This window comes from Papaver somniferum, unplaced genomic scaffold, assembly GCF_003573695.1.
Source record: "Papaver somniferum cultivar HN1 unplaced genomic scaffold, ASM357369v1 unplaced-scaffold_107, whole genome shotgun sequence".
Lineage (NCBI taxonomy): Eukaryota > Viridiplantae > Streptophyta > Magnoliopsida > Ranunculales > Papaveraceae > Papaver > Papaver somniferum.
This window is the reverse complement of record NW_020619603.1, coordinates 7,447,651-7,465,994: the sequence shown is the minus strand read 5'-3', so window position 1 is coordinate 7,465,994 and position 18,344 is coordinate 7,447,651. Positions and strand designations below refer to the sequence as shown.

The following is an 18,344-nucleotide window of genomic DNA, read 5'->3' as shown; positions in this document are numbered from 1 at the left end:
ATTGTTGTTGGTTTATTGGTTCTGGAGATTAAATTCACATATGGAAGGATCCCTGGATTCCTACTTTTTTTTCGGGATTTAGACCTTCTAAGTTGTTGGACTCTAATATCCAAGTAAATAAACTCTCAGAACTTCTTACTCTGCATTAAAGGAGATGGATTTTTGTTCGAGATTTTCCATCCAGATGAAGTTGAAGCTATAGTCAGTATTTACATTCCGCAAGAAGAGGAGGTTGTGGATAAGCTAATATGGCTAAAACCTGCTTCAGGTAACTTCACAACAAAGTCTAATTATAAACTTTTATCAGATAATAATGTTGCCACAAGTTTCTGTTTCTGCTTTTCCTTGTATTTTCGGAAGAACATGAAAACATAACCAAAGATCCATATTTTCATGTGGAAAATATTATATGAAGGTATGGCAGTCTACAATAATCTGAAAAGATTCAATAACCAGGTGAAAAATATTTTCCCATTCCGCAAAAGTGAAGAAGAAACAATACTACATCTCCTCTATAACTGTCAATATGCATGATTTGTATTTCAATCAAGTCCTATTTTCATTGACATTTAAAATAACTCCCATCCAATGAATGTTACTCTCAATTGGTTGATATATCCATACGATGGCATTATGCTGAATCTAGGTGCCTGCATAGTCTGGAACATTTGGAAATCAAGAAACAATTTGTTCTTCAAGGTTCTCAATGCATGCAAAAAGCTCTACAAGATTTTAAGATGTTTGATCTGCACCATACACTGAATTTTTGCTCAAACTCAAATATTACCCATATCAACTCAGTGGTTTGGGAGTGTCCTCCTCCTCTTGTCATAAAGATAAATATAAATGCAGCACTCAACAAAGGGAAAAAAGCTATGTGGGCAGTGAATAGAGATTTTTTTGGTAATCATTTGGGAAGTGGAGCTACTTGCTTCGACATTATCTCGTCAATGGTAGCAGAAGCTAAAGCTTATGGATTTGGTTTACATTTAGCAAACAGATTACAAGTGACTAAACTAATAACAGAGGGTGATGTTGGTGACATTCTTAAAACAATTACGGGCTGCGCAAGCGACATACCTTGCTGTATTAGATCCAATACCCTTTCCATCCGAGCTCACGTCAAGGAATTTTGTGAAGTAAAGTTCACGGATGTATCTATAGAAGCCAATTTTATTGCGCATGATTTAGCTCAATGTCTCAAATTATGTTAACAGATGGTGGGTTCATAATGAACCACCAAGTTGTATTGTTCAACATCTCATCACTGATGAGGACCAATATAAATAAAAAATATACAGAAAAACAAATGTCGGTAAATTATTCATAAATAACAAATTTGTATAAGAATAAACATATATACTAATAAAAAAATACATATATAAAAAAATCAAGCCTTTAGTAGACATTTGTATTAAGATAGTGTATGACATATGCATGTGACGTCACCACCAATGTTCTGTCCTGGAGATGCGCGCGGCCAAGTGTTGGCTGCGAGTCTGACACGGTTATGTGACCATTTCAGGCTCGTCCCTGCTACCCAGAAGTAGGGGTGTCAACGGATGAATATCCGTCGGATATTTATAAATCAAGCGCTATCGGATATTTGATATCCGATAATATCCTATAGGATATAAAAAATCAGATAACGATTCTGATAGGCTAAGTTATCTGATATCAGATATTTATCCGATAATATCTGGTTCTGACAATAAATGTTAAAAACCCTGTAAAACATGTTCATAATTGAAATTTAAGTTCAATTTCTCAAACATCTCATATCGGATATCGAATATTTTTCCTTACTCTTCTACTCGACTATAATATGGTTAGGATAAATCACAAATAAGTCCCTGTTGTTGGAGTTTTGATTAAACTCAAACTACTCGGACCAAATCAATGAACAAATTTAATACAAAATATTTTGAATTAATATTTCCAGCACATGTTCTACCGTTCTATCGGATATTAACAATTTGGATGGAGCCTAATTCGATTCCGATATATTAAGGAAGAAATATCCGATGATATCCGATAAAACAGATAAAATCCTATAGGATCTCGATTCCTCGAATACTCGGAAACAGATATTGCCAGGCTTACCCAGAAGGGGGGAGATGTTTATGGGTCGGGGTTCAGTTTATCCGGAACCGAATCGAAACTGAGACTACATATTTCGATTCAAAACACTTTTATTCCATGCCCTTGCTTATGAACTCCCACCAGCATCCTTACAACTACCTTTTCAAATCATGTTCATCTCTGAAAACCTTAAAACAAATCCACGGAAGAATTCTAACAACTGGGTCATCAAAGAATCTAGTCTTAGTGACTAAACTAATCACATTAGCATGTAATTTATCAGAAAACATGTTTTACGCTCGTAACATGTTCGATGAAATTCCTCTTGGAGATAGGGATGTTTTCATTTGGAATACTTTGATTAGAGGTTATAGTGATAAAGGTCCTTGTAAAGAAGCTATAGTTGTTTACAAGAAAATGCATGAGAATGGGTTCTTACCAGATCATTATACTTTTCCTTTTGTTATACGGTCTTGTGGGGTTATATCGGGTTTGAGACAAGGGAAAGAAGTGCATTGCAATGTGATTAAACACGGATTCGATATGAATGATTTTGTTCAGAGTTCTTTGGTTGCAATGTACTCTAGGAACGGAGAGATGTCGAGTTCGGAGCTGGTTTTTGGTGAGATTGTTGAGAAGGATGTAGTTACTTGGACTTCTTTGATTGCAGGGTATGTACAGAATGGGTTGTTTATAGAAGGGTTGAATGGTTTTCAGAGGATGGTGGCTTCGAGGATTCAGCCGAACAAGGTTACGCTTGTGAGTGTTCTCCCTGCTTGTGCTGTATTGAACTTATTGAATTTGGGTGAGACGATCCATGGGACTGGAATTAAGCTGGGTGTTGATTTGGATATTTCATTTATTAATGCGTTGATCTCTATGTATGGTAAATGTAGAGTTGATGGCAACAATGAGAATGTTAACAGGGCCAGGATTTTGTTTGATGGGATGGTTGTTCGAGACACGGTTTCATGGAATGCAATGATAGCTGCGTACGAACAGAACAAATTGGGTTCTGATGCTATTCAGTTATTTCGAAGAATGCTATCTCAGAATGTGGATTTCGATTACATTACTCTGGTTAGTGTGATTTCAGCTTGTGCTCAGTCAGGAGATTTTAACAATGGAGAATGGGTTCGTCATCTCGTTACTCGTAAAAGACTTGAAAACAGTTTGTCAATCACAAACGCTCTAATTGATATGTATGCTAAATGCGGAAGTATAGATTTGGCTCAAGAGGTTTTTGACAGGTTACCGGAGAGAACAGTGGTTTCATGGACGGCAATGATTTATGCTTGTGCAGTTAATGGACATGGAAATGATGCTCTTGACATGTTCTCAAGGATGTTAGAAGAGAAGGTGAAACCAAATAGTTTTACATTCATTGCTGTTTTAACGGCTTGTAAACATTCCGGTTTGGTTGAAGAAGGAAAAAAATATTACATGAGCATGAAAAAGGATTACTCCATTGTTCCTAGTGTAGAGCATTGTGCCTGTATGGTAGACCTTCTATCTCGAGCTGGTCTTTTAGCAGAAGCATACGAATTCATCGAGAAAATGCTAGTTGAACCTGATGCAGGTGTCTGGGGATCTCTGTTAAGTGCTTGTAGTATCTACGAGAATGTTGAGATGGCTGAGCGCGTTGCAGAACGTTTAAATAAATTAGACCTGAAGAATGAGACGTATTATGTGCTTATGTCTAAGATTTACGCGCAAGCTGGTACTCCGGAGAAAGCTGCCAGATTCAGAACCTTAATGAAGGATAGAGCTTTGAAGAAGACTCCTGGCCTTAGTTCAGTAGAATTTTATCTAAGATCTCATACATTCCCCTCAGAATCACATTCACATCCTTCATGAGAAAGCTAAACAAGTGGACTGCGCTAAGCTGGAGAATTTTCTGTTGCTGTTGCTGCTAGTAGGGTAAGAACTCAATATCCTGTCATTCCTTGGGATAAAAAATTATGGAAGTCTAGCGTACCATTGCTTGTAGTGTTTTTAAGTTGGTAACTGGTATTTGCTCAACTGATGAGAACATGAGAAATAGACCAAAGAGGTTTTGGAAATGTTTCTCGAGGTAATCCTGGAGCTGCAGGATATGGTTTCATTGGGAGAACAAGTTCTGGAGATTTTGAAATTACAGTTGCTGGTGGTTCGGGTTTGTCAGCTATCTAGCTGAAATTATAGCTGCTCTCTGTGCAGGTGATTGGGCAGTGGCAGAAGTATCATATTGTGATCAGATTTAATTCTAGTGCAGCTGGCACGCCCGAGTAAAGAAAGTACCGTGCTAAGCTCTTAGTCATCTGTATCATGTGTTGTTGTCTAAAATCTCTGCACAAGCTGGTACTCCCAAAAAAGCTGCCAGATTCAGAACCCAGGATAAAGATTTGTAGAAGATTGCTGGGCATAGTTCAGTAGAAATATGCATTCCCCTCAGATCGTCAAATCCTTTATAAGAAGGAAATATAACTGGACTTCGCTAAGCTCGTTACCATCTGACGAAATTTCACCAGAACACCTTACAAATTTACAATTGGTGTCAGGTAGAACCTGTAGCCTCTCTAATTTCCCCTCATGAACACGCGAAACTAAGCTCGTTACCATCTGACAGAAGTTAACCAGAACTCCTACAAGCTCTGTCAGATAGAACCAGATACTCGTTTTGGACCATCTTCTGAAGTGGGTTTAAGCCGCAAAGGACAGTGCGAGGATGAACTGGCTGGAGAAAAAAAAGTTTACTTTAATTCGGGCATGAACAGAACAACTACTGCAACTCAACACAGATCACATCATAGTATCTGGCATGGATTCGGTTATTGAAAGTTCAAAGCTACTCATTCTGGCATATATAATGCAGAAACAAGTGGACTGCGCGCTGAGCTCGTTATTGTCTGACTGAAGTTAATTGTAACCTGTTGCAAAAAGAAAGACAGCGCATGTATGACATTCAGAACTGACTGAGGATGAAGATCAAACCATGTAATATTTACTTCGCCTCGGGCATAAACAGAAGACGCTACTACAACTCAAACACAGATCAAATCAGAGTATCTGGAGGATTTGGATCATCGAAAACTCAAAACAACAATCATTCTGGCAGATAATAAAAACCGGTAGATTGCAGAATCAATGTTCAGTATATTAACAACAACTAACAATTTCAATAGATATTTATTTGTCAACACTTGTTTATACGAGCTCTACAATGAATGAATGATAATTTTTCTTTTTTAATGCTTCTCAACTTTCTCAAAGGCAAATATGAAACAGGAGGAGTACAAAATGTTTAAAAAAAAGAGAAAAAAAAAAGATAACGCCGACTAAGGGGATCGAACCCTTGACCACGGGATTAAAAGTCACGCGCTCTACCACTGAGCTAAGTCGGCTTTGGGTGCCCACTTCAAGAAAAGATCCATAAAATAGGAGAAGCTATAAAATTTGGTTTGGAAATTTTAATTTCAAATTTCAAATACCATATAAAAAGTCCCTCCAAAATCTCAAACCCCAAAAAGAATCATCTCTTCTGTTCCTTCTTCTTCCTCAGAAAATCAAATTCCCAAATCCCTAACTTTTTAATCTCATCATTGAAAATGAACAGCAGCATAGCAGTATTACTCAGCGTTATCATCATCGTTCTAATCATCATCACCATCAAACTCCTTCGTCACATAATCCGCCGTCACTTTTCCGACACCACCACCGCCACGACAACATCACCACCATCATCATTATCATCACTACCACCACCATCGCCACAACCACAGATCATTCACTCACCATCACCGCAAATCCGTACTCACTCGCTCAGGTTTCTATTTAACAACCAGATCTCACCAACACCTAATCCCCAATCAGATCAACACAATCAGGAGCTTATAAATTCTCTACCTACTTTCAGATTTGAATCAATCAAAGGAACTCGTCAATCTTCTTCTTCAATTTCTTCATCCGAAACAGCTACGGCGACGGCGACGCTTGATTGTGCGATTTGTATTTCGAGATTTGAGAAACAAGATCAATTGAGGTTGCTTCCGAGTTGTTGTCATGTATTTCATTCTGATTGTATTGATCAGTGGATTTTGCTGTCGAATTACAATTGTCCGATTTGCAGATCTGTTGTGAAACTTTCAGTTGACGGTGAAGATGATGATGATGGAGAATTGAAGATGATTTCGTCGTCTTCGAGGAGTTTCAGGATTGAGATTGGAAGTGTGAGTCGGAGTAGTAGAATCGAGATTGGAAGTTTCTCTGCTACTGCAAGTGATTTGCAGAATCGGTCTTACTCGCTTGGATCGTTTGAGTATTGGGTTCAGGATTTCGATGCTGAGGTTTTCGTCGAGTTGGAAAGGATTAATGAGAATCGAGCTCAATCTGATGAAGTTTCAGTTTCTGTTGGTGGCGCTGGTGGTGGTGATGTTGAGGAAGCGGCGGAGATTGTAATTGAGAATCCAGTTCGAGCTGAATCTGATGAATCTGCGTCTTATGCTAGATCTCTGTCTTATTCTTTGCAGTTTTCTGATAGGTTTCATGGCGGAAATGGACTGAGGAGTGGTGGTGGAATGGATGAAGGCGGCGGCGGCGGTGGTCGAAGGGTTTGGGATTTGGAGGGAAATCGATTCGGGGAAGAAATTTCTGGATTCTTTGGTTTTCTCTCGAGGGCATAATCGGTAATTTTAGATAACAGTCAGGGGTATAATTGTCAGTAGATAATAGTTATAGCCAGAGTGGCAGGAGTAGGTGATAACATACCACGGAAGTAGGTTAAGAAATAGGAAAAGTCAATATGATTCATGAATCAACGGTGTGGATCAGTGTACAGTCAACATGATGAGCTGTAGTTTCTGATAGTGGTGGAGTTAGGATTGATGAACGGATGAGATTTACTTGTAGGGTCTGATATACAATTGTGGGATGCACCTGAATATTCAAACATAATAATATGTTGGACTCGAATTTCTCAGATTATAGATTCCATCTGAATGATCTGATTCATGTAACATTTTGATTCAGACAGTATATTACGTAGTATAATATGGAAATACTTGTTACAATGAAAAAGATAGAAAATATGAAGCTGCATTTGATTTGTTTGTTTCAATTTACGCCGACAAGTGTTACATTTTTCTGAGTTAGGACAGTTGCATCCAAAAGAATCAACATTCATGAAAGAAACTCATACATACCAGTACAAAACTTCCGAGTTCAAGCAGGACTTGTTTTTGATTTGTTTCCGCAAACCCTCTTTAACCATTTCTTCTGTGTTGAAGTGAGATTTGAAAACTGTGAATGAGATGATGAGAGGTCTTGTCTTGATGTTGCTGTTGTTTCGTTTGTGGTTGGAAGTTCAGCAGGAAGTGCAGTTGCAGCGCTTGTTAATGCATTTAGAACGAGGAATGCTAATATTGGAGAGAGATCTAATCCTCCAAGTGGTGGAACTACTCCACGGAATATGTTCAAGTAAGGATCACATATAGTGCTGAAACAATAATAACTATGTCAGAAGCACAACCCCATTCATTATGTCGAACCTGCATTCAAAGTGAACTCTACTAATGTAGTGTATCCTAAATGCCAAATATTTCTATGCTAAAGCACAACCTTTCAGAAGTGTCCATCATGGATTTCATGCTTATAATGCATTGAGCAGTGATACTATCAACACGACACCTAGTTATAAAGCCAGCCATATGAACTATATGTAAATATATTAAGAATGTATATGTTTCCGAGAATCTTAAAATGCTCCCTAATCTATCTTAAGCAAGTTCAGCAGTTGAGCAACTAGGATGTCCCTAAGACCTGAAAAGTCCAAAGTTGTGGATTTTGTGGTAGTGTTTACGGAGTAACATACCTGAGTGGGTTAGTGATGGCAGGAGGAGAGTTAGGGAACCAGGTCAAAACGAGCCTGACAACCAAGATTGTATTGTAAATGTTCAAGAAGTTCAAGACACCATTAGCTGCCACAAGACCTGCTACTGAATCTCCTGGTAAAACTGCAGCAAAGTTGTGTTTGGATAACGAGTTTGACAATATGAATTCTCTGCGACGCATCTGAAACACAAAGATGCAGTGCCTTGAGCATAATTTGATGCATAAAGACCAAGGCAAAGAGCCAAAAGGTTTGAAATAGCATATATGTGCAGGCACAAGCATGAAACTCATCAGCAACAAAAAAATGACCCTGACACTATCTCAATCATGACTTAAGCAAAGTACCTATTTGGTGGTGCAAAAACTACATTCTGGTTGTACAATGGGAATTAAGATCTTAAGAGTCATCTATACAAAGCAACACATATTGCGATATTACCATATTTTTTATCCAAGTCCAAGTTACAGTAGATAACCAAGGAGAGTAACAGAATTCTGCAATTCCAGTTATGCTAACACACGGACACAAGTTTAACTATCCGAGTTTGTTGAAACAAAATCCCACCACCCTATTAGAGGTGATTTAACCAGTTCAATACTGTAGTCAACCCCAACTGCACCAATGTGATGGTAGCATCTACGTTTTCTCTTAGAAGAACAAATCCATATTCCGATTCAATGGGGTGTGAAGCACAACACTACTAACTCTAGGCCAGTTACTTGTTCATAACACAGACCAGTACAGTTGGTAAAATTGGGGATAGCATTCGACCACGTCTACGAGGTATGGTTTGAAGATAAGCACCCCCACCACATCAATGTAATCTTCCTCACCACCACCACCACCACCCCTAACCATTCTTCAAATTCTCTCTGTAAAATAACATTCTAACCATCCCACATTTTGAAATTATAAGTACAGCTCAAAAAATCCAATTATCCAATAATGTCAAACATTCCAAATTCAGCAAAATTCAGTCCACAAGAAAAAATTCCAAGACATGGGTTCTGTTCCTAACATTATCATGACCCAAAATTCATATCCACACATAAACAAATCAAAAACAAAAAAGATAACACTTTGACCAAAATTACCTGACAGAAATCATTGATATTGTTAGAGAAAGAGAAGAGCTTCTGCACCACTGGATTTCCAGCAGCAATGGTTTCCAAATTCCTCAGAAACTCATTACCTTTTGAGATTAAAGAAGCTTGGAAATTTTGGAGAGGATTATTGGGTTTTCTAGGGTGGTGAGGGGAGGATGAGAATGGCTGGAATGGTGTATGAAGAAATGCTGAAGAAAGTAGACAATTTGATATCAAATTTGGTTTCTCATCAGTAATCTTGATGATTTCATCTGAATGTTGATGGTCATGATCTTGATTACCCATTTTTCTGTGTGGGTGTGGACTGTGGAGTTGTTGTCTGGGTTGGTTGGACTGTTTGGTGCTTGGTAAAGTTGAGGTTGAAATGGGAGGATAATGTTGGGGATAATAAAGGGGAATATTAGAGGATCCTAAGGGTTTTTTGGGGATTGAGTGAATATAATGGGATGTCACTATTTTGAGTTTAGCCAGCGGTTATGGGGTAACCATATTTTTGTCACATAATAAAATGCACCATTGATCTTGCTCAATGTCATTGACCATGTTTGGTCCTGTAGTAGTTCAAAATTGTCTTATAATAGTAAATAGTCATCCACCACAAATAGCCAACAGTTTAACATTATATCAGAGGTGACTCGATACCCGGTTCAAATCTAATCCTTAACTCGGATCTGTTTGAGTCATATAACCTGACATATTGGACCAAGCCACTCACTCACATATTTTTGAATCAGTTAAGTCAGATCTAACTTAAATAACAAACATATTGAATCAGATCTGAATTAGTTAGGTGGTTGTTGTCTTGCAAAGAAATCTGAAATTATACTTCAAAAACAAAAACAACGTCATTACATACTAAACAATTCAACCTGTCTTGCAAAGAAATCAAATTATTTGATTATATTTATAGATACTTAAGGGGAGGATATCATTTAATATTAACTGAGAATAATTCCTAACAATTAGAATATATATCTCCAGCCTATCTAAAATATATCCTCAGCCTATCTAAACATGGTATTAATATTGAAAGCGAATATATACCCGAACGGCTAGTTTGCTGGTATATGAATATGGGTTAACTAATTTGATTTCGTTGATGCTTCAATACGCTCCCTCAAGTTGAGCGGGTTAGCGTGAATGGTCAACTTGTTCCTTGACTTTTCAAATCTGAGTGCAGGGAGACCCTTTGTTAAGATATCTGTTGTTTGATCATGAGTGGATATGAAACAAACATTGAGTTTTTGAGAAGCGACCCATTCACGGACAAAGTGGTTGTCAATTTCGACGTGTTTCGTTCGTGAATGAAAAACCGGATTTTCTCTATGATATGTCGTGGTAACATTATAACACCACGACACTGGAGGAGTTGTTTGCTTGATTCCCAATTCATGAAGAAGACATTGAATCTAAATAATTTCAGTCGTTGTGATAGCAAGACCAGCTATTAGGCTTCAGTGATGGAGCGAGAGACAATATGTTGTTTACGAGCGCACCAAGAAATGGTATTTGGTCCAAGAGAGATGCAATAACCACTTGTAAAACGTCGGTCATCTAAACATCCAGCCCAGTCAGCATCAGTAAAGGTACTGATGGAGAAAACAGAACTTAATTTAGAAATGCTAATCCCAAAGTCTACATTATGCTTCAAATAGTGAAGGTTGTGTTTGACAGCAAGCCAATATTCGTCAGTAAATGCATGCATGTACTGGCAGATTTTATTACCGCGTATGAAATATCTGGACGGGTAAAGGTGAGATACTGCAAGGCACTAGCAATAATTCGATATAGAGTGGGATCTGGAAAATTAGAGCCACTATGTTGATGAAGTCCGTTTCAACTGCTCATAGGGGTGGAGATCGGCTAAAGAGTGTGCTACAATATTACTTAGTCTATTAGCGGACTTAACGACCTATTTTATTTTTAATATCTAGAATTATATCCTGGTTAAACCAGTGAACACTAGGATTTTTTTCATTTATTGTTTTAACTACATTTTCGCAGCTTCGTTCCAGAATAACTTGTCGAACCCTTGTAATAGCAACCCCCGTTCCTAGTATATAGGGAGTCCGATGAATGTACGAATCACTAATTGAGCTATATGTACTTAATGGACTTAAATTTCATATTAATGAAAATATTTACTGATATACTTATTATTTGGTTAATATGGAACCAAATCAACTCATTACACAAATAAAACATGTTATTGAAGAAAAATCAAAACCTATAAGGGGATTTTGATAAAATATCCTCGTTATAAAATATATTAGATAAAAGTACTCCCGTCTTTTAAAACTTTTCTAAAGTATTTTTTTTTTCATTTCCATCCAATTAAATACTAGGTGGCAGTTATCTCATCTATGAAAAGTCTTATTTGTCTCTAAATCACATCTCCTTGGTGGGGAGGGTAAATGATACGATGATCTTAAAAGCAGTATAACGATCCTGAACTAGCTCGACGAACCTGGAAGCTGTATTACTATCATGAGCCGACTCGACGAACATGAAAAATGTTGTAGAAGCCTAGAAGATCAATTCTTCGTCAACCAAAAACTCCAAGACACTTAAAAATGACGAACCTTTTGGGAATTATGTAACAAACTTGAAAACGGTGAAAAGCTAATTTTAACAAAAAACTCCAAGACACTTAAAAACCAACATACATCTTTGATTTTGTACAATTTCATTGACCATTCTTCCAATAATAAAAAGTAGCCTAAATTATACTTTTGTTTATTTTGGTATGTAGGATCTGGATTATTGGATCGGTGTTTGCCTGGTATAAATAACAAATGATCTGATTTTGCATACAATTTAGTTCAGATGTATTTGAGTCAAGCGCAACTTGTATCTAATTAGTTGGTCATAATTTGACAAGATTCAAAAATAAAATAAAATTATACCATTGTTATCTAGTAATTTTTTAAATAGATATACAATAAGGAGAGAGGATCCGCTCATAATGTTATTCTTACATTAGCTCACAATATGGATGCTATCTTCTTTGTATAAACAATGACATGTTCATCTCATTATGCAATACTACTGTTTCTACTGTTTCATGTTCTTACATATCATGATTTTTCCATGACAACATATTATTTGAATCCAATATTACTCAGGGAAAAAAAACAAAAAACTTGACATCTTATTTTCCTAAAATGGTTGTTGGTTTTGTGTGTTTGCCAGGGAGACTGAACTATTGAATAGTGCTTCTTCACAACAGAGTATTTGAAATCCACCTCTCAAACATGCCATAACATTCTTCTGGTTTGTACTCTGGAGCTGTATGACCACCTCCCTAAATACAATAACAACAAAGAAATACTATTTAAGACATGTTATATATAGTAATTATTTATTCTAGCAGTTTTTATGTCATGCTATTTGTAACAATACTATTTATCAAGATGAATATTTCGGTAAAATTTTCGTATGTTAACTAGCTAGAATTATGTAGTAAGGTCTACTTGCCTTAACAGTAGCATATGTTAAGCCATTAGAAAAGGTCACTGTGTACCTAAAAAACAAGATAAATCAAGCCATGATTAAACATATCCATTAATTTAAATATAAGAGAACTTTGTACTTATTATCATTATTACATAAAAAAGTGTTATATAATAGAATTAACATCCAATAAATGTCAAATTTGTAAGTAGTATGTGTCAAAGGAATAAATTCCAGAATCAATTTGTGTGGGTTACATGTTGATATTTATATCCGACTCAGGCATTATATTATATCAAGCAATGGCCAATAAAATAAAAATATATTAGGTAATTTTCTAATTATCTCACATATTAATTACTTTTTAGGAAGTGAGTAAGTAAAACACTCCATAGTTGTACCAGGAAGTCTACAAGTTTGTAAGTGGGGACAAAAAGAAAAGTAAAAATTGGGGAATATGCAAAGTTATAAGGATTATCAAATTCTACGGGATTAAAAAAAAAATTATGATTGAAGGGTTGCTTCTTTAGTGGGAAATGTAATCTTCGTAGACCCAGTAGAATCTTGTTCATTAGACCCTGTTTAACTTATCACAATTTGGTTTAATAATTTAACATACCCTGCAACTTGTTCCTTCACGTTCCATAGACGCCAATCCTCTGCTATGGTCAAGTTGGTAAGTGACCTTATCCATGCTTTCGTCGATATATGTGGAACCATCATGTCATGGTCACCACTGCAATTTTTGGATAAGAAACATTGTGATATTAAAGTAAGACTAATCAAACTACATGCTAGAACATTAAGTGAAATATAACAAAAGAGAATGAACAACGATACTACATCCATCAGAGAAAATTCCGAGAGAAATCTGGCATCCTAGTTTCTGGATGAATTCTTCTCCTAAAGATTGATTCAACCTCTAATCAAAAAGGCATATTTTGATCGAATTTCATCTCTTTAGCACATTCACTAATGAGCATAACATTCCTATTTCTCCGATAGAGATAAATGCTTATAATTATCTTTTAGGGAAATTTCCAAACAAACAACTTCAACCAGTTTTTTTAATTTAAGGGAAATTTCCAAACAAACAACTTCAACCAGTTCTTTTAATTTATTTCTCTGTAAAGTAGTATGTATTCCAATATAATTTAAGAATTCTCCAGTGAACCCAGTTTAGACATGTGGCATAAGCTTGGGACTATAGATTTCAACTTTAGCAGAGTTTCATATCCATATTAAAATTTACTTTGGACGAATATTTTTATAGTAGTTTTATAAGAACTGCTGAAGAAAAACTAAGGAAAAACCGTCTTCTCACATGTTTACTGGGACCGGGATTAATAGGGGGCCACTTTCGGGCTTCATAATTTTAATAATGTGAGAGGGTAGCTTTCCCGTGGTTTTTTATCCACAAGTTGTTAAGAGTTTTTTGATATTTTTACGTGGGACTAAGGAACTATCTTTGTTCAATAAAAAAAAATACGTTCAGTAAAAAAAACACAAAAAAGGAACTATCTTTGTAGTTTAAAAGTGTTCCAGTAGAACCTACTTAGGCATGTGGCATAAGCCTGGGACTAATTGATTTCAACTTTCATTTAACTTTCTATCCCGGGTCTAACCACGGAATTCCCCATCAAATTAATGCCCATGACTGATTCATAATTATTGCAACATTACATCCTCAACAGAGTAATAAAAACCCATATGACTCTATATAGAGAAAAGACAAAACAATACACAGATAAGTCCTCACCTGTAGATGAGATATCTGTAACCTCTGGAGCTTATGTTCTGGTAGTATTCTATACTGCTTGTAACTTCCATCTTATATTGTAAATCACTGTTGCACCTAACCCATTTTTTAATCGTTCCCTGTGTTCAAAGCTAACTCGTTGGTGATTAAAAAGAATATGTATGTTAGAAATATTTTTAAGGTAAATATTTTTTACTTCAATGATGAGAAACTGATTGAGGAACATAATTGTGTAAATATTTTTTTATTTCTAATAATAGTTAACAAAGGGAGGATTCACTCATAGCGTTACTCACATTATCTCACACCTACGACACTTGTTTTTAGAAATCGTTAAGAATAATTAATACTCCTTTCTTCCCATTATTAGTTGACCTACTTTATAATTAAATTTAGTTATAAAGTAGGTCAACTAATAGTGGAACGGAGGTAGTATAATTTAAGAATCAAAATCAATTTACTCAAAACGTGTACATACCTTCCTAACATGGAGTGCTTTTTGAACCACATCATTGTTTGCCCAATACTCAAACAACACTGAACCATAATTTTTTTTTTCGAATACATAACAATGTAAGTAAATTCCAGTCCAAAACACTCTATAGTTACACAAAGTAGAAAATCTGACAACGTACCCGAGAGCAACCATAAGGAAGAAGATGTTTTCTTGTGAAGAAACGTTCATCAATTTTAACAAGAGACCTTCTCCTTCTATAGTTTGTCATCCAGTTAAGTTGTGGGATAGTAATGAGGCTGTTATTACAAAGTGGTTCCATGACTTGATTTTGATTTATTCCTGAGATTAACTTTAAAAGGGTCATCAAATTATTAACATTATAAGATTATTAAAGTTAACTTATACTACCTCTTCCGCTCGTAAAATGTGATAGGTAGAATTATAAAAATAAAAGACCCATTTTGTCTGGGATCCGCAGAGCTATTAGAATTATTCCAAAAAATATTGTATTGTAAAACAACTTAAACTCACATTGTAATATACTTGGCGGTCGTTTGAACAATTCCCGTTCGAAAGATCAAAATCCAGAAAATTTCCTTGACAATTTAGCCTCATTGACTGTACTTAGTTTGCGAAAGGATAAATTATTCACAAGTTAGAAGATTATTTAAAGAAGGAAAAAAAAGTGCCAAAACAATGATTTTAAGCACTGAGATTTATTACCTGGTAGAGTTCATAAGATATGAAACCCAAGTTATACGCAAATTGTACTTTTGCATTTTCTTCCATTCGAGCGTCAGTAACCGGATTTCCCAACGTATAACCCTAGTTGAGGGAACAACATGAGCTGCCTTCAAATATTAGAATGACACGCATTTTTGTTTACCTACGAGCCTCTCCGGTAACAACAATTGGTAAAACTGTTATAATGATAATAACTACGATCTAGGGTCAAAACTCAAAACTTGTTCACTATCTTAATTTTCCGATGAAAATAAAATATGACAAACCTTAAAGTTTAGAAAAGGGTACTTTGCATTGTCGATATCTGCAATCTTATAAAAATATTAAGGTTATTAATTATAAATATTACCAAGAAATTATCATTTATAGGAGACATGATAGTAGTAAAATAATTATCACCTCTGATCAGATCTTGAACTATAATTGGGACTATTATGCCTGAGTATGAATCACCGGAAATGTAAAGTGGGTTGGATCGGAATTCAGGATTTTGAGTCAACCACTGCCACGTAAAGAAGTGAATTATCAGATTTGTTAAACACTATATGGACTACTTCCGTTTTAGAAAAGGTGATACTTTCAGGTTTCCTGAATCCGAGGGAGTATCTTTTAGAAAATCCTACCTTTATAAGAAACTCATAAGTATTTTCAGCTGATTCGAGATCTCCGATTGTCGATTCATGCGAGGACTTTGAATGTGAGAATCCAGTGCCCACAGGTTCATCCAAGAAGATTATGTTGGCAATCTGAAAATTACTCATGAATCAAATTATGTGTTTGGGGGTAGTAGAGAGTTATGGGTTACCATTGATCCATTCTTACTTGGAGGAATATACCTTAGTCCATGAGTTCGGATTTAATGACAACGTAGGTATACTACCATTGTTGTATTGCACTACCTTGTCAATGTAAATAGGACCAATTTCGATAGCTAACGCACTGAACTCCGAGCAACGAGGACCACCAGTGAGCCATAAAACAAGAGGATCTTCTTTAGGATTTCTCTCCGACTTGACAAAGTAGTAAAAAAGTTGATTAAAACCGTCGACATCGTCCTGTGTTGAGGATTTACTACTTCTGCTGCCAACACCAATATACCTGCATCATCATCAACCAACACGACCGTCTAATGAATAATCGTCGCTTATCATCACACATGATATTCTGTTTAATTTGTGATGAAGTAATAATACAAACCCAGTTTCGAGATGGAAAGGAAGTGGTTGTACTGCTAATCCAGGTAGATAAGTGACCAGCTTACCGCTTGAGACTGCTTCTGAATCCTGACTCATGCACAACAGATGGAACGATAAGAAAATGACAGACACTCGGATAGGAGTACTAGTCGTCATTGTTTCAAGTCCAAATTAGAGAGGTGGAATTTCTATTGCAAGGTGGGTTTTCACATATTTACCCTTATTTATGATGCATGAGAATCATTGAAATTAATTTAACGAATCTAGTTACCGGAAATAGATTAAGAGAAAATTAGAATAAAAAATAGAAATTTATGAAAACCTAATATTTTTTCTTCATCTAAGATTTTAGAATTCCATCTTTATAACTTGGATATACGGAATATCTAACTTAATATATATGTACACAAATCACTAGGGCATTAATCGGTACTTCCACTGTTTTAAAATTGTTTATAGTCATCTTTATTACTAGAATCCTGATTGGTCAAAGGTTAACTCTAGTACATACTGTGGTTAATAATCCAAATTCCCATATTAACAGAATTTTTTTCTTGCAAAGAGCATATTAAAAATCATACGCAGACCTTTAAAAACAGTAGAATTAAAATTACGTTGGATACTTTGAAGTTTTCGTGCTGCACAAATTCAAATAAAAGCTTAGTTATCTGAATTTTCAACTTAACATGACTGACATATGTGACATTATGCCCCTTTTCTAAACAAGTTTGGCTCCATCGTATTCGGTTGCATTTATTTTTGGCTCCTCCTAATAATATCCTTTGTCTTCTTTCTTTTTGGATACACCGGGGTATTGGGTTTGATGGTCCCAAGTTCCTAATAAGAGAATTTGGAACCTTATTTTCATGAGCTACAACTAGGCTAGAACACAACAGCAGGGTCTTTCAAGAAACGGGAAAGATCCCTCAACAACATAATATGAAATTCAAAGGGCTGAAGATCTTAGCTTTATAATCACGTGTTGAAAACATAATTCCAATTGCTAGCTTAATTTACATACATTCGCTTGGAATACATTTTGTTCGTAACCCTCCCTTAGTCACTTGGCCTGAAATAATAATACGAACAGAAAATGACCCACAAAGAACATATAAATTTTCATGACACACAACTAACGAAAGATTCCTAGTGAGAAAGAGGCTGGAAAAGCGCGAAGGGATACCGCATATTCTGTATGTTGAGACTCAATTAACTTTAGATAATAAACAAACTTAGGTCTTTGTATAGCAGTTTACCGAATTTTCAAAAGCAATTATAATAGATGTAGCAGAACCAAGAATGGTGTTACTATCAGAGTTTACTCTTGTTTATATAAAATCTTAAGATTCAATAATTGTTGAGATCTTAGACTGGTTAAAGTGTTTGAATGCTATCACATTTTGATGGTTTACATTTGAATAAATGCTGGTATATTTTGAATGTTGTGACCAATTAATATTTTTCTTCTAAATGAAAAATAACCACAACTGCTAGAAAAAGTCATCAAAGAAATGACAAACAACCCAAACCATAGTTGTCAAAAAATTGACTTACAACAGAACCAAAAGTTGCCAAAGAATTAACATACAACTCTGACCATAGTTGTCAACAAATTTTCTACAACCCCAACAAGTGTAGTGTAGGAGTTATTTTCACAACCCAGATATGAGTTGTGTTA

At 35.8% G+C, this 18,344-nt stretch overlaps 4 protein-coding genes and 1 non-coding gene across 5 annotated transcripts; 2 read left to right on the top strand and 3 right to left on the bottom strand.

The window, feature by feature from the left end:
* Positions 1–2,199: 2,199 nt before the first annotated feature.
* On the top strand, positions 2,200–4,025 carry LOC113327970 (pentatricopeptide repeat-containing protein At1g11290, chloroplastic-like). Its single transcript, XM_026575075.1, has one exon. It carries the CDS (start codon positions 2,200–2,202, stop codon positions 3,937–3,939), a length of 1,740 nt encoding a protein of 579 aa, XP_026430860.1. The 3' UTR covers positions 3,940–4,025.
* Positions 4,026–5,393: 1,368 nt separating this feature from the next.
* TRNAK-UUU lies at positions 5,394–5,465 on the bottom strand. Its single transcript has one exon. It is a non-coding gene; the product is annotated as a tRNA-Lys (tRNA).
* A 204-nt stretch (positions 5,466–5,669) lies between these two features.
* LOC113327969 (E3 ubiquitin-protein ligase ATL4-like) lies at positions 5,670–6,743 on the top strand. Its single transcript, XM_026575074.1, has one exon. The coding sequence runs from the start codon at positions 5,670–5,672 to the stop codon at positions 6,741–6,743; it is 1,074 nt and encodes a 357-aa protein (XP_026430859.1).
* Positions 6,744–7,032: 289 nt separating this feature from the next.
* LOC113327715 (ylmG homolog protein 2, chloroplastic-like) lies at positions 7,033–9,402 on the bottom strand. Its single transcript, XM_026574856.1, has 3 exons — positions 9,046–9,402; positions 7,931–8,130; positions 7,033–7,555 (listed from the first exon to the last, which is right to left on the bottom strand). The coding sequence occupies exons 1-3, from the start codon at positions 9,340–9,342 to the stop codon at positions 7,282–7,284; spliced, it is 771 nt and encodes a 256-aa protein (XP_026430641.1). The 5' UTR covers positions 9,343–9,402; the 3' UTR covers positions 7,033–7,281.
* Positions 9,403–12,277: 2,875 nt separating this feature from the next.
* LOC113327968 (serine carboxypeptidase-like 13) lies at positions 12,278–16,822 on the bottom strand. The gene is made up of 12 exons (XM_026575071.1): positions 16,668–16,822; positions 16,307–16,568; positions 16,094–16,216; positions 15,870–15,972; positions 15,737–15,774; positions 15,450–15,551; positions 14,972–15,075; positions 14,748–14,868; positions 14,270–14,388; positions 13,130–13,246; positions 12,535–12,580; positions 12,278–12,361 (listed from the first exon to the last, which is right to left on the bottom strand). The coding sequence occupies exons 1-12, from the start codon at positions 16,820–16,822 to the stop codon at positions 12,278–12,280; spliced, it is 1,374 nt and encodes a 457-aa protein (XP_026430856.1).
* Positions 16,823–18,344: the final 1,522 nt, after the last annotated feature.